Source organism: Salmo salar, chromosome ssa26, assembly GCF_905237065.1.
Source record: "Salmo salar chromosome ssa26, Ssal_v3.1, whole genome shotgun sequence".
Classification (NCBI taxonomy): domain Eukaryota; kingdom Metazoa; phylum Chordata; class Actinopteri; order Salmoniformes; family Salmonidae; genus Salmo; species Salmo salar.
Genome location: NC_059467.1, coordinates 10,883,718 through 10,900,066, shown reverse-complemented (window position 1 = coordinate 10,900,066; position 16,349 = coordinate 10,883,718). Strand labels below are relative to the sequence as shown.

Genomic DNA, 16,349 nt, shown 5'->3' with positions numbered 1-16,349 from the left:
AACTGAAACGTCATGACCAGCAAACTTTTGCATAAGTTTACCGAAGCTCATTTCCCAAACCACAGGCTATACTGAAAATGCCGCCCCGCCCTTAGGTCGTTAACCTCTATAGGTCTAGGATGTCCGGAGGGATGACCCTGTATTAGCATAGGGTGCATGCATGACACCCGCTGAGGAAAGAAAGTGAGCTCAATGCATCTGAGTCCATGGCGGAGTGGAGACAAAGTGTCAACGTGGAGCAATCCTCAAAAGACAAAGAGAAGTGGGAGGAGGCAGTGGCTGAGAGGTGGTGGGAGGTGGTCAGGTGGGCGTTATGTTAAGTGACTGACAACCTGTAATCCTCTCATTAGGCAGCTATTTGTTTTGGGATATGCAACAGCACAGGTTGGTGGCAAGACACCAGCACTCGTCACCCAGCCTACAGCTGATTTACTGCACACCTGTGTGAGAGGGTTGCAACAGCAGCAGGGCCTCGGGACACTCAGTCGGGCCACCCTCCACTATAGAGCAGCATTTTAATTCCTAGAAAATCATTCTGTGTACTCTCTCTCTCTCTCTCTCTCTGATAAATAACTGAGGTCCATTCAGACAGTGAGCATGTACTCTTTAAAACACACATACACTTCATATATTAACATAAACACAATACCAAAAAAAACAGTTCTAGCTATATACAGTAGATAATACCACCCACCCTCCACTAACACGGAACACCACTCGTATTGTATGTTACTAACAAAGCAGAACTTCAAGACTACACATCATCTCACTTCTACGGCTATAAAAACGGCATCCCTTTCAGAAGGGGAAAGGCACATAATTGTAGCTTTGCTATCGCAAAGAATGGGAAAGGAGTGAATTCCTAGTGCTCATGAAGCATTAAACCGGCAGGTAGCCTAGTGGTTAGAGCGTTGGGCCAGTAACTGAAGGGTCGCTTGATCAAATCCTTGAGCTGAGAAGGCAAAAATCTGTCGTTCTGCCCCCGAACAAGGCAGTTCACCCACTATTCCTAGGCCGTCATTGTAAAGAAGAATTTGTTCTTAAGTCATTGTAAATAAGAATTTGTGCTTAACTGACTTGCCTAGTTAAATAAAGAAGATAAATATTTTTTAAAACAATAAAAGGGCCATGCAATAATCTACCACAAAGCTCTGACATGTGAAAAAGAAGGATGCATGTTCAACCAGTGTGAGATCACACTAACAAAGGGTAGAAGGAGTGGTGGTGTGTGCTGCAGCTGCAGAAGGAATGAACTAGAGTTACCTATGGACGTCATGATCATTCATGAATCTGAAACTTACCCAATGATGCATCCCATTTTACAACAAGTGCATTTATGTGGTAGTAAAATGTATTCACATCCCTTTACTTTTTCCACATGTTATTGTGTTACAGCCTGAATTTATAATGGATTAAATTGACATTTTGTGTTACTGATCCACACCCAATACCCCATAATGTCAAAGTGGAATTTTGTTTGTATAACAAACAAAAAGCAAAAATGTCTTGAATCAATAAGTATTCAACCCCTTTGTTAGAGCAAGTCTAAGTTGTGCTTAACAAATCACGTGGACTCATTCTGTGTTCAATAATAGTGGTTAACATTCTTTTTGAATGACTACCCCATCTCTGTACCGCACACATACAATTATCTTTAGGGTCCCTCAATCAAGTGGTGAATTTCAAGTGCAGATTCAACCACAAAGACCAAAGGTTTTTCAATATCTCGCAAAGAAGGGCACCGATTGGTAAATGTGCAAACATTTTAAAAAAGCAGACGCTAAATATCCCTTTGAGCGGGGTGAAGTTATTAATTAGGTTTTCAATGGTGTATCAACACATCCAGTCACTACAAAGATACAGGCGTCCTTCCTAACTGAATTGCAATTGATTATATAGAGTTCTCACTTTAATCAGTCCAGGGATCACTTAGTAGACTGACAACCTTTGTACAACATTGAAAATAATATACCTTTAGTTTACATGCAACATAAAATAGGCTTACCCAATACAATAGGCTTACTGTGTGCAACTAACACATTGAGTTGTTATAGAAGTCACTGAAAAGCAGGGGTGTCAATTGGGTATGGCAGAGTATACCCTAGTTCAATACCAGCAATTCAAATTAAACTCCTGCCAATCCCAATTCAAAAATGCAGTTTAACAGGCTGGCTTTAGGACCATGCTGGATCAGAGCTGACGAGCAGGCTGTTTTATAGATGAGTTGGTTGTGTAGCAACAAAACCGACGTGTGCTCAACTATGGAGCAAAACAGACGGGGTTGGCTTATGTTGACAACATGTAAACTACACTGAACAAAAATATAAACGCAATATGTAAAGTGTTGTTCCCATGTTTCATGAGCTGAAATAAAAGATCCCAGAAATGTTCCATATGCACAAAAAGTGGGGGGCTTGACGAGTGTCAACGTGGAGCAATCATCAAAGACAAACAGAGAAGTGGGAGGAGGCAGTGGCTGGGAGATGGTGGGAGGTGGTCAGGTGGGCGTTATGTTAAGTGATGACAACCTATAATCCTCTCATTAGGCAACTATTTGTTTTGGGATATGCAGCAGCACAGGTTATTTCTCTCAAATTTGGTGCACACATTTGTTTACATCCCTGTTAGTGAGCATTTCTCCTTTGCCAAGATAATCCATCCACCTGACAGGTGTGGCATAGCAAGAAGCTGATTAAACAGCATGATCATTACACAGGTGCACCTTGTGCTTGGGACAATAAAAGGCCACTCTAAAATGTGCAGCTTTGTCACACAACACAATGCCACAGATGTCTCAAGTTTTGAAGGAGCGTGCATTTGGCATGCTGACTGCAGGAATGTCCACCAGAGCTGTTGCCAGGGAATTTAATGTGAATTTCTCTACCATAAGGTGCCTCCAACATCATTTTAGAGAATTTGGCAGTACGTCCAACCGGCCTCACAACCACAGACCACGTGTAACCACACCAGCCCAGGACCTCCACAGCCGATGTCTTAACCTGTGGGATCATCTGAAATCAGCCACAACGACAGCTGATGAAACTGTGGGTTTGCACAACCAAATAATTTCTGCACAAACTGTCAGAAACCTTCTCAGGGAAGCTCATCTGCGTACTTGTCGTCCTCACCAGAGCCTTGACCTGATTGCGGTTCAGCGTCGTAACCGACTTCAGTGGGTAAATGCTCACCTTCGATGGCCACTGGCATGCTGGAGAAGTGTGCAATTCACGGATGAATCCCAGTTTTAACTGTATCAGGCAGATAGCAGACAGCATGTATGGTGTCGTTTGGGGAGCGGTTTGCTGATGTCAACGTTGTGAACAGAGTGCCCCATGGTGGTGGTGGGGTTATGGTATGGGCAGGCATAAGCTACGGACAACAAACACAATTGCATTTTATCAATGGCAATTTCAATGCACAGTGATACAGTAACGAGATCCTGATGCCCATTGTCGTGCCATTCATCCATGGCCATCACCTCATGTTTAAGCATGACCTGCATACTCACCAGACATGTCACCCATTGAGCATGTTTGGGATGCTCTGGATCGATGTGTACGACAGCGTGTTCTAGTTCCCGCCAATACTCATCCACTTTGCACAGCCATTGAAAAGGAGTAGGACAACATTCCACAGTCCACAATCAACAGCCTGATCAACTCTATTAGAAGGAGATGTGTCACGCTGCTTGAGGCAAATGGTGGTCACACCAGAAACTGACTGGTTCTCTGATCCACATCCCTTTTTTTAAGGTGTCTGTGACCAACAGATGCATAACTGTATTCCCAGTCAAGTGAAATCCATAGATTTTATTAATTTATTTCAATTGACTGATTTCCTTATATGAACTGTAACTCAGTAAAATCTTTGAAATTGTTGCATGTTGCGTTTATATTTTTGTTCAGTGTATATTTAGTCTCCAAATGTTTATTGAAAAAATAAATACATTTGCACAATGAGCACTTGCTGTCCCTCAAACACATTGTTACAGTTGTTGGTTAACTAGCTAGCTTGCCATATTAGCAGACATGAAATCAGTCAAAACATTGCAAAACAATACCAGAGGGGTATCCTATGAAGCAGTTTTAAGGCGTTAGCATGGTAACTTTGGTCAACTGAGTTCAACTCGGATAACCGGCCATATGAAATTGGCTCACTTTTTAGCCAGGTACATTTCTATGGTAGCGAATCCTTCAGAACCAACTTGCTCCGGAGCAGGCTAACTCATGGCTAACATGCTGACCAGACCACACGCACGTGTGCGTCTGCGTGCGCCATCGCGCGCATGTTGATTTTGTTCGCCCACACCAGACGTGATCAGGACACTCAGGTTGAAATATCAAAACAAACACTAAACCAATTATATTAATTTTGGAACAGGTCGAAAAGTATTAAACATTTATGTCAACTTAGCTAGCTAGCTTGCTGTTGCTAGCTAATTTGTCCTGGGATATAAATATTGCGTTGTTATTTTACCTGAAAATGCACAAGGTCCTTTACTCCAACAATTAATCCACAGATAAAAGGGTAAACGTTTGTTTACTAGTAATCTCCTCCTTCAGGCTTCTTCTTCTTTCGACTTTATATGGTGGTTGGCAACCAACTTTAAGGTGCATTACCACAACCGACTGGAGTGTGGACCTCAGTTCATCTTTCAATCACCCACATGGGTATATGCTCCTAAAAACCAATGAGGAGATAGGAGAGGCAGGACTTGCACCGCGTCGAGTGTAACAAATTGAACCAAGTTCTATTTTAGTGCCTAACCATGCAGACGCTCGCGAGCAGTGTGGGTGCAATGATTGAATAACATGTATGTGTACATTTCTTTTGCAACGCTCACGCATGCGACGAGTCCGGTCTGGTCAGCATGCAACTCCACTTACCCTGAATTCAAATGACTGAGCCACGAGTTGGGGACCAATTAAATCAGATTCCATCCTTCTTGCAAAGATTGCGTCCTCGTCCCTTTAATTTTAGGAAGACGACTGATTAAATATTTTATTAATTCAATGTTTTTTTTATGTGTTAAAAATGTGTTATGTCACGCACAGTATGACTTAATACAATTATTTTATCAATAGGTGTGGGGGAAAAAATTGCTTGTGGTTGTGCATTGATAAGCACACCAAAGCACACCGAAGTCGGCATTAACGATAAGTAATAAAATAAAGAAGGCCATTCTAAAAGCCTATTTAACACCATAGCCTGCTGAATTTGCAAGATAACTTCGCTTACATTTTTATTTTGGTACAAATGAAAATGTGGCACTGACTCGCCACGGATTTATGTTTCAGCATTGTCTCAATGAAGAGTTTGGCGTTCGACTAGCCATGTGCGACATGCATGCGCAGTTACAAGCCTGCTAGAGTTAGCGGCAGGCAGACGAGCAATATCCACCATTGTAGTACGGACGAAGACTGGGCTGGAATGTGAAGCTAACTGGAGCTGATTAGCTTTAGAAAACCCTGAGCAGATCTAGCTTGCTTCGTAGGACACCCATCAGGCAGTGGTGTAAAGTACTTCAGCACAAATACTTTAAAGTACTACAAGTAGTTTTTGGGGTGTCTGTACTTTAGTATTTATATTTTTGACAACCTTTAATTTTACTTCACTGCATTCCTTAAGACAATAATGTACTTTTTACTCCATATATTTTCCTTGACACCCAAAGATTTACTTATCAAGCGAACATCCCTAGCCATCCCTACTGCCTCTGATCTGGCAGACTCACTAAACACACATGCTTCATTTGTAAATTATGTCTGAGTATTGGAGTGTGCCCCTAGCTATCTGTAAATTAAAGAAAACAATAAAATGGTGCCATCTGGTTTGCTTAATATAAGGAATTGTAAATGATTTATAGTTTTACTTTTGATACTTAAGTATATTTTAGCAATTACATTTACTTTTGATACTTAAGTATATTTAAAAACAAATACTTTTAGACTTTTACTCAAGTGGAATTTTACTGGGTGACTTTTACTTTTACTTTAGTCATTTTATATTACAGTAGCTTTACTTTTACTCAAGTATGACAATTGGGGACAGGTATCAAGAACAAGATAAAACTAGCTGAAATGAGACGCCTACCATTCCCCACATGGCAGCTTCTTGTCATTGTTGCTAGCTATCTGACCATTTAGAATCACAGCGAAGCAGGGCTTGTGGCCCTATCCATGCGTATGCATTATTTTGTGACTTTGTCAGCCAACCCATCGATGGAGAGTGGATTGACACCGCTGCAGGGAACAGCATTACTTTTCTCTCAAAACAGTGCAGAGGTGGAAGATGGCTGTGGTAGAAAATACCCCACTGTAACTTTGCCATACCCTAAGTTTAGCTGTAGCCCCTGCAGAAAATATGTAGGGATTTTGGCACATGGTTTGCATAATGTTCTAAAAATATGAGAAGAGTTGAAAAGAGTGTAATAATGTGGAACTTGGGTGATAAGAATACTAGGCCAACCTTATAGGCCATATGGGTAATGATAAAAATCACAAAGAAGCTAACATCGATTTTGATTGAAAATAAGCTTAGTTTAAAAACGTGTAAAGGTGAATGAGTCACCCACATTCAGTCAGCAATAGCAAGTCTTGACAAAAAGAAAGCCTCTTTCGGGAGTTTTAGGAAGCTATTCAATAGCCTATGGAGAGGAATGTTAAGAATGCGAAAGCTCCTATTCCTCTTGATAAGACTGAGATTAAATGTTATTGCGACTCGTAGAACAATTATGACAAATCTGATTTGGACTATTCACAGAATTGATCCCTTATTTAGATCCTCTTCCACACAACAACAATTATATTGATATTCCGCTCCCATGACTTGCAACTGCTCTAAAGGCAAAAAAAACATACCTACCTTACTTTTCAAACTGTACTTTTTTGTTATTTTTAGAATGTTAGATAACAGAACAGTTCAACACGTTTTTATTTGGCCTACTGCCAATGGTATTTTAACCCATCACATTATTATCGGTAACTTTAATTTGAATACAACATTTCAACACTCTCACCAGAAGTGCTTGGTCGTCTTCTGCCTGGTAACAGCAATTCCTCCTATTGGTTTAGACTAATTTCGGTCTCCTCCCCAGTCAGAGAGAGAGAGAGAACTTGTGTGAGTGTAATATTTACTGTTCACTTTTTATTGTTCATTTCACTTTTGTTTATCCATTTCACTTGCTTTGGCAATGTAAACAAATGTTTTCCATGCCAATGAAGCCCCTTGAATTGAATTGAGAGAGATAAGAGAGGGGGGGGGTCACGTTTTTAAACTTTTATTTCAGTCACCACGTTATTCATCTTGTACATTACTATTTCCACACACACACAGCACTGTAAAGTGAGGTAGTGCACTTTTGTTGTGCCAAGTTTAATGCCGTAAAGTTAAACTGAAACCTGAAATCAATATTGATAATAGGCTAATTTGTCTAAATTATAGATGTTTATAATGAAATTATTATTAGGTTAGGCTTTAACGTAAACGACTTTGCACATCGTGTTTTAGTCTTGAAATATTCAATTGCCTGCCTTATTGAATGGCTCTGATAGTTTTATATGCTTTTTTACGGGTTTTGTGATGTATAGGTCTATTGAATATGCCTGCAATCTGAACAAGTATATGAATTGCTGCATAATGATTATGTTAAAGTGATTTAAAAAATACATCTCCCACTGTTAAATGTCTTTGTGTGTTAGAAGCTTGCCCATGTGCTCACCTCATGTTCGACTGGGTGACGAGAAGAGAAGCCGGAGCTATTCTCAGAGCTTGTTTTAACAAGGAGGTTTCATGAATGTGTCTATACCGCCCCCTATCAAAATTGAACCAATTCACATTAATCTCTGCATAACCAACTTCCCTATACCGACACTAGCCCTACATCCCTCCTCCCTCGAAACCCCACCACTCAGTGTACGTTCTCTTCACCCCCTCCTGACTCCCCGCTGTATAGGCTACGCCACCCAGAATACTGGGACCTCCCATTTCCATACCTATAGGAGTGGATAAGCAGCGATTGGAAGGACTTGGAAACTTTAGAGGGGTAGTTCTTTAGAGTTATCCTCCTCTCTCTATAGACTCCTTAGCTCCGCTCTCTCAGACTCGCTGTTGCTTTGATCTCCTCCTTAACAACAGTTAACGTCATCGCATAGCCCTCTGAAGGGGAGTTTTGTCTAGAAGGGTGAAGCGTTGGAGCTCTCAGAGGGCTTACACTGTAGGAGCAGCAAGCAGCATCCACGGAGCCTCACTCACTCTTAACAAGAAGCACACATTTTGACTATTTATTCAGCCCAGAAAACGCAAGCTACTACCGCAAAAGATATGGAACACCAGCTGTTGTGCTGTGAAGTGGAAACCATCAGAAGAGCTTACCAAGACGCCAACTTACTAAATGACCGAGTTCTACAGACAATGCTCAAAGCAGAGGAAAATTACCTTCCGTCTCCGAATTACTTCAAGTGTGTCCAGAAAGAAATAATACCTAAAATGAGGAAAATTGTGGCTACATGGATGTTAGAGGTGTGTACATTTATGATGCCTAGATGCATTGCTTAAACTTTTGTGTTCTAACACTAACCATGCCCTCTGGACGCAATGTATTGAATTGGTCGTTTTATGCATCGTACGTTTATTCTTTCCAAGCATGATCATTCATATTATGTAAACATACTGACATGTAGTGGGCTAATGCTTCATTTGTAACGGTTGTCCAAGTAGGCTAAAATAGATTTGGAACACTGTTGTAGCCTATTAGGCTATTTCCCAGGTATTGTGTGTGTTTATTAATTACAACACTTGCAATGTAGCTGCTCGATTCTTTTCTTTGTCGGGACTTAGGAAATGTATTTAGATTGAAAAAATGTTCCAAATTAATAGCAATGTACACGTATGCAGTCTTACTCTTGCCAGTATTATGCGCCATCTTTGTTGTCGTATGCGTAGGTTTTTAATATCATTAAAAATCTTTAATAATGTCGGCAATGACAGTAACTCAATCAGCAAGTCGAAAAGTATATCTTGGGTATGCACTTATAATCCTGTCGCACAGATAGCGAAAAATGATTATATAAAACCATAAAGTTTTGTTTCGGCTTACTTATCAGGCTGCTGTTCCTGCAGTTTCTGAAGGTCGCTCTGGAAACATGATCATTTTCACAAAAATGTTAAATAAGAATGCATTTTCAATGGTCGGATATGATACTATATCGATTAATCAACATTTACATGTAGTTAGAGATGGAGTCTTATGTTGACATACATTTTTTATTAATTTCAGAAATTGTGAGTCCGCACAAGATCTAAATGTCGCACGCTCCACGAGAAAGAGCGGTGTCCTGTAAATTAAATGGTTTTTATATGTTTACTATATGAAAATTCGACACATCTTAAAACTATCCGATAAGGTATACCATAAGGATCATTTACATGCTAATTTCACAAACCGGGACAATTTTTACATATTTTTTATTCTTTTTTGAAAAGATGACGAACTAGAAATTTCAGGGGAAAGTTGCATTGACGCCACCTTTGTGTCTTAGTAAGAAGCGACTGAAAACAGCCTAAATTCTCAACTATTTCAATTTCCGTTTTAATTAGGCTTAAGCAACTGTTTCAGTTTTTCGAAATGCATGATTTTATGTTAATTGCATTGGCAGACTATAGCCTACTTTGCGCCAGCTAAAGCCTATAATTAGGCCATAGCTATTGTATTAAGGACAGCCTTATGGAATGGAAGGATAATTTTTTTTTTTAAATGCGTAGTGTTGTCATTACAGTATTTCGTTTTCACTTATGGACAGGCCTATTTATTGGTATATACAATCGACCTGAATGCACTTATAGTCCTATATTAAAGGCTACTGTAATTTGGGGATATAGGCTAAATTGCTGTTTTCACTTCTAGGTCTGCGAGGAACAGAAATGCGAGGAGGAGGTTTTTCCCCTGGCTATGAACTACTTGGATAGATTTTTGTCTGTGGAGCCCACAAATAAAACCAGATTACAACTCCTGGGAGCTACTTGTATGTTTTTGGCCTCAAAGATGAAGGAAACGGTCCCTTTAACTGCAGAGAAGTTGTGCATTTACACCGACAACTCCATCCGGCCCAGCGATCTATTGGTAAATGAGCAATGTCAATCTTCTACATATACACTCTGTATATGGCTGTAGTTATAATCCATTTAATATCGGATAGGCAATTTTATTGAGCATTTCCATAGTAGGCTATCTCATAATGCAATGGTAGCATATAGGCATATGCCTACAGGTAGCCTACTACAATGCATCCAGTTTGTAGGCCTATTGGCTCTTAGTTTCTCTTCGACTGGATCTAAATCATTATTGCATAATTTTTTTGGTGTTCATTTCAAAGAAAGTTTGCATCAAAGAAAGAGTTTGGATTCTTGTACATTTCACATGATATCCTACAGCGGTTAGGCCAGTGTAGCGCAATGACATGACGAGGGCGACATCTCCCTCTAGTGGATAACGTAAAATGTAGAATCAATTATGTGAAGGCACTTGTGAAGTTCGATTGTCTCATTGCGCACGTCTTGTTTGTCTTTCTTTGTAGCAAATGGAACTACTGACTCTAAACAAGTTGAAGTGGGATCTAGCATCGGTAACACCTCACGATTTCATAGACCATTTCCTCTCCAAGCTACCAATCCATCAGAACACGAAGCAGATTCTGCGCAAGCATGCCCAGACATTCGTGGCTCTCTGTGCAACAGGTAGGCCCACACCGGAACCATTGTCTGTTTTAGTGTGAGCTTTTTCCTGTCGCTGCTCCATAACCACTTTTTCAGGGACCAATGGCTAAGATATGTGTTTCGATGCAAGATATAGATTTTTTTGTTAGCATTTTTACCACTTGTGAGGATACCTCTTCTTCCTTGAAAGCCCCCAAGTGGCCAATGGTCAATGTAAATGATTGGGGGTATGGGCTCTGGTGCAGGAATGTTTGAGTGTACAAGGCCTAACATGTTTTATGGAAGGTGTCTCAGTCACTGTGTAGTGTGGACAAGTAGAGGAGATACTGGAATGGAGTCAGTGCTATCTCTTTTCTCCAGATCAGTTTTATATGAGTATGAGTTTGCTTCTCACCAAGTTGGTTTGTTTGCGTGGTGTTTCTCCCCAAAGTCAGGGTTTACTCAGTAGATTTTGAATGAGTTGTCGCTGGGGTGTGTTTTAGGGCTATTGTGGAAAATGAAACCGGTTGTGCTGTTAATGCATTTATTTGTGAAATTATATCTACTGCATGCATTGGGGGGGGGGGGTCAGTTGGGGGATGGACACTCCTCTAGATTCATGGTCACCTTTCATGCACTTGGAGTAGGAAGTGGGGTGCTAACCTCTTCAGAGGAGATCAGCTCAATGGGGTTTAAAACTATAATTTATGTGGGGGAAACGGGTAGGAAGGAGTGGTATTTCCTTTCTTCTTGGAAAAAGTTTTGAAGTGGTGTGCTGGAAGTACTTTTGTACCTGTCCTATTTTTGTCGATGAGCTAGATGTATTGTTCTTGGAAGTCTGTGTGCATGAGCACCGGTGTCCTGTCAGTAGCCGGTCGTGAAATAAAGCACATTCAGAATATTGTGAGTGGAAAGGAGCAACAGGATTTCCATTGTCCCCTACAGTACCTCATTCTGCCACAGCCTAGAATGGCCTCCCTCACATACCCTCCATCTGCCGTGGTCTCTTTCTACCCCTGCGTACAGTACTTGATAGCTCTGCCTGTTTTATTTACCACATTAATCCTATTGAAAGCTCAGGTGTACCATTTGGACAATGATCTGTTTCAGATGTTTCGCTTTACAACTCAAGTACTTACCGTCTTTCTTATTTTGTCTTCCCTGTAGATGTCAAATTCATCGCCAACCCTCCCTCCATGATCGCAGCGGGCAGTGTGGCAGCAGCGGTCCAGGGGCTGTACCTAAAGAGCAAAGATGGTGCACTGTCATCCCAGAACCTAACTGACTTTCTGTCCCAAGTCATCAGGAGTGACCCGGTATGTCAAACACAGTTCTCCAGGCCTTTACATTGCACCACACACATGCTTGCGTTGACTATTTCTCACAAACCCTTTCGCTACTATTGTCTTTCAGGTATTTTGCTTCATTATGCTGACGGTATCTCTCTCTCCTCACAGGACTGCCTGAAGTCGTGTCAGGAACAGATTGAGTCTCTGCTTGAGTCTAGTCTGAGACAGGCACAGCAACATAATGTCTCCACAGAAACAAAAAGGGTAGAGGAGGATGTGGACCTGTCCTGCACCCCTACAGACGTGAGGGACATTAACATTTGAGTGGCATCCTCCCCATTTTTTTTGGAAATATTTTTGAGGCTCTGGCCTTACCAAGAGGCCATCTGGGAAAAGAGGACACCAGCGCACCCTCGAGTCGTCACCCTCTGAACACACTCTGGCAAACGCTAATGTGCCACACCTGTTACGGTGCCCCGGCCTGTATGGCCTCCCAGTGACGTGTGGCCGCCCTCAGCCAGGGCTGTCAAGAAAGGACTGAACACCTCACTTTTCTGAGACCATCAGTCATATTCCCTCTCACTCTCCCATCCTGTTTGGCTCAAGACATAGACAAGGATGATAGCAAAAATGAATTATTGTGAAAGATACACAACTATATGGATGAAACAAAAAAACATTATAGTTTATGTGCAAGATTAAGCCACAGAAATATACATTTGTTACCACCCAATGTTGAACTAGGATTTTTAAATACCATAGACTGACTTTACATGCTTACTTAAAACATTCAAAATAACAACAAGTAGGTATTTTTTGTCTGTCTTTGTGTCTAGGTTTTTATTTGAAGTATAAATTCATTTATAAAAGAGAAGGGGCATTTTTGTTATCTATTAGGCATTTTGCTTGCTATCAAAGCTCCCATTTTTTTCCCCCCAGTCTAGTCGTCTGTATATCCCTGCTTGCTTATGCGTTTAATCACTTTATTATATTGTCTAGACTTCTAAAGAAATTCTGAGCCCCTAGTTTTGGCCTCTTCTCTTTTTAACTGAGTTGTATAACTCAACAGTATACTTTTAGTATATATTGCTCTGTTTTATTGTTTAGATTGTGGATTGCTGGTGCTGAGGTTTGGCAAATAAGTTAATTCATTCTTCAATATAAGGACAATTACTTTATATTCAATTAGGAGTAAATTGAATGAACCAGCATTGTTTGGCTGTTGATTTGTGATTTATTTTGTCCTCATTGCCACATATGTACATATATCAACAGCTAGCTATGATACAATAAGCTAAAATCTAGCATTAGTTGCAAACCTTTACCATGCGATCCATAGTTAATTTTTTTGTGGTTATATCTTACTTTCTAATACCATTCCATTTTTAAAAGCACTTTTAGTCAGTTTTTTTTCTGACTCATGAAAGAAAAATCACAAAAATTTGAAAAAATGGTATGGAGTGGAGCAGGTCTCTTTTAACTATGGTGTTATGTGTTACAATTTTGGGTACAAGTCAACGCAGCCCAACAGCAATCCAGTGTACCCTTGATGTAGAAGGGTATTATTTTGGAGATTGTTATGCCACAGTTCTTACAGGAGGGGTCTATACTGAGACGAGCATTGGGTGGGGCATGTTTCTGCATCCTGTATCCCATCGCTTGAACGGCATCCAGAGCATTTGAAACACTAAAGTATCAAACTTGAAAGCTAAAACAAAGATTAACAGTGTTTATTATTGCATATTATCCTCTTGGAGCCAGTGCAGATTAGAAACAGGATGCCAAAGTCTGTCTGTACGTAACATTTTGTACACAACTATTTAATATAGTGCTAAACACATGCCTGCCCTCCAAATCATGTATGACAGTGTTTTCTCAACACAAAACGGAAAGAAAACACCATAGTTAAAATGCTGTTTAGAATATGTGTAGTTGAGGGGATAAAAATACAAACAAAAAAAATTTGGTTTAGAGATGATTTTGCACAAACCTGAAGACATAGGCTATGTTTTTGTGGCTTGCCTAAGAGAAGTGGATCACTAAGATGGGATGGGTAACGTTGAAAAGTGGGAGTGGGGAAAAGGGTGACAGCTTGACAGCAACAAGTTTTTGTTGAATTGCTGCATTAAGGTGTTTGATTGTACATTGAGTAAAAGAGATGAGAAAACAGGATCATGGGAGACCACACTCCTCCTTTTGAGCTGCTATGGAGGAATTTCCAGCAAAGTGTAAAACAACAAGAAAAAAACAATGCTTTTTCTCCTATTGTTTGCTGCTATATATTTTATACATATAAATGTCAATATACTGCCATGTAATAGGTTTTTAATTTTCTATGAGAAGATTATTATTGACATCTTTTGTTTTTGTAGTTTTGTCATCAGTTTTACTTAATATGATTTCAGTGCTATTCCAAAAAGATAAAAAAATTAGACAATAGACATGGTTTTTATCAACAATACCTCATATTACAGTCAAGATTTATCTTTTAATTTAGTTTGAATTTTTGAATTTTACTTGTTTGTTCAGTGGCTGATTGTCCTGTTTTTCAACTGCTAATGGTAATGCATTGATCATTATCCAAATGGGTCCTGATGTGAGCAAGTAGAGAGCATTGATTGAATCTGGTGCCATAACAGACTGGATTATATAACTCTTTTGAGTGTTAAGCTGTCTCATTGAAAGAGTCTTTATCCCCTTTAAGCTCCTGAAGGCCCTCCTATATTTAAAAAAAATTATAAAGCATTTGCTCAAGTTAAAGCCCGTAATGAGTTTGAGTTTGTTAAATACCAAGCCATAGAATTATGTTCAAATCATCATGCCGTTATTCCACACAGTTCAGTTCATGCTTTTCTAGATATCTTGTCCTCCACCAGGAAGCATAGCATATTCGTATTTGTGTCAACTGCACAATAAATGGTAAATAGATTTAAATCTTGGAACACTGCAGTTTTTTTCTTCTTAACTGAACCACTACTAGAACATTGAAGCCAAAATAATGGGCTACAGATATTGTTAGGCACACTTCCATTTGACCCAGACATCCTTCAATCAGAGTTAATGAGTGTGAGAGCCAACAGTGGTTCACTTAGCCATAGACATGATGCTGCTAAATGTTCTGGTTGTAGATGTGAGGTAGGCCTAGTTGTTGCCTAGTATTTGACAAATGATGTTGCTGCAAGCTGCTCAAATTTCTACTAGCTAACACAGGACCCAGGATGGAGATATTGTTTTTCTGTCTAGTGTAAGGAATACTTGTTACCTCAAAAAATGGAGAAAAAAAAATACATGTTGATGCCCCTGTGCTCAACTAAAGATGACATTACATATTTTTGTCATATTAATAAAAAAAGAAAACAGAAGGGGTGGAGATCTTTGTCCGAACTTTTCAACAGAATGTGCTACATTGCTCGGCCACCCCCCCCCAAAAAAAAGCTAAGTGGTCAGCGTTTTAGCTTTTTACCATTGCTTCTATTGTTAATGACCGTCAGGTAGTTCGCCCCTCTTACTGAACTGTGGGTCAGGATCTGTGTTCATTGCAATGGGTCAAAGGTCATCTGGGGGTCCAAGAAAAATAAAGCAAAGATACTGAAATGTCTGCTTTATATGTCTGTTTTGTCTAACAGTCGCTGGTCTGAAATGCACAACATTTTACTTGCAGATCCATTCTAGAAACATGATTTGAACATCAAACTAAACTAAAATTAAAAGTGGAAGTGTTTTGTCTTTTCTTGATGGGAAAACAAAAAAGAATGCTGATGTCTTTTGCAATGTCACATATTTCTTTCTAAAACAGTTATTGTATTCCATACATACCTAATTACATAATCCTACCTCAGTTATGATTTTTGTTATCTTTTGGGGGGCTCCCGAGTGGTGCAGCGGTCTAAGGCACTGCATCTCAGTGCAAAAGGTGTCACTACAGTCCCTGGTTCGAATCCAGGCTGAATCACATGATTGGGAGTCCCACACGGCGGCGCACAATTAGCCCAGCGTCGTTCAGGGTAGGCCGTCATTGCAAATTGACTTGCCTAGTTAAATAAAGGTTAAATAAAAAATAAATTTAAAAAATGATCAGTAATCATCCATTTTGAATAGGAAGTTATAGATTACTGACAGTGACAGAATAGTTTTTCAAAAAGCAACATTGATATACATAATGACATTGGGGACATTTTCCAAAATCTAAAGTACAAATGCTTTAGTGGGGCTAATGATTACCCATGCTATTGGTTAAAGCATGTGTGTGACAGTACTCATTGATTTATTATGCAAGGAATTCCTTTGATCGGGGTTTTCTATAAAGAAAAAGGCGTGAAATTCTAATCCTTTCCCACAGCCCTGCAATCGTGAGCTGGACAAACAGTG

At 39.9% G+C, this 16,349-nt stretch overlaps 1 protein-coding gene across 1 annotated transcript; it reads left to right on the top strand.

Moving 5' to 3' along the window:
- The first annotated feature begins 8,002 nt into the window (after window positions 1-8,002).
- Window positions 8,003-15,575, top strand: LOC106587137 (G1/S-specific cyclin-D1). The gene is made up of 5 exons (XM_014175183.2): window positions 8,003-8,520; window positions 9,905-10,120; window positions 10,575-10,734; window positions 11,860-12,008; window positions 12,150-15,575. Exons 1-5 carry the CDS (start codon window positions 8,323-8,325, stop codon window positions 12,303-12,305), a joined length of 879 nt encoding a protein of 292 aa, XP_014030658.1. The 5' UTR covers window positions 8,003-8,322; the 3' UTR covers window positions 12,306-15,575.
- Window positions 15,576-16,349: the final 774 nt, after the last annotated feature.

Bases quoted from the DNA above. Each gene is read 5' to 3' on its own strand.
- LOC106587137 (XM_014175183.2), top strand. From the start codon at position 8,323: ATGGAACACCAGCTGTTGTGCTGTGAAGTGGAAACCATCAGAAGAGCT. The intron at 10,121-10,574 runs GTAAATGAGCAA...CTTTCTTTGTAG, and splicing joins TCCGGCCCAGCGATCTATTG to CAAATGGAACTACTGACTCT. The intron at 12,009-12,149 runs GTATGTCAAACA...CTCTCCTCACAG, and splicing joins AAGTCATCAGGAGTGACCCG to GACTGCCTGAAGTCGTGTCA.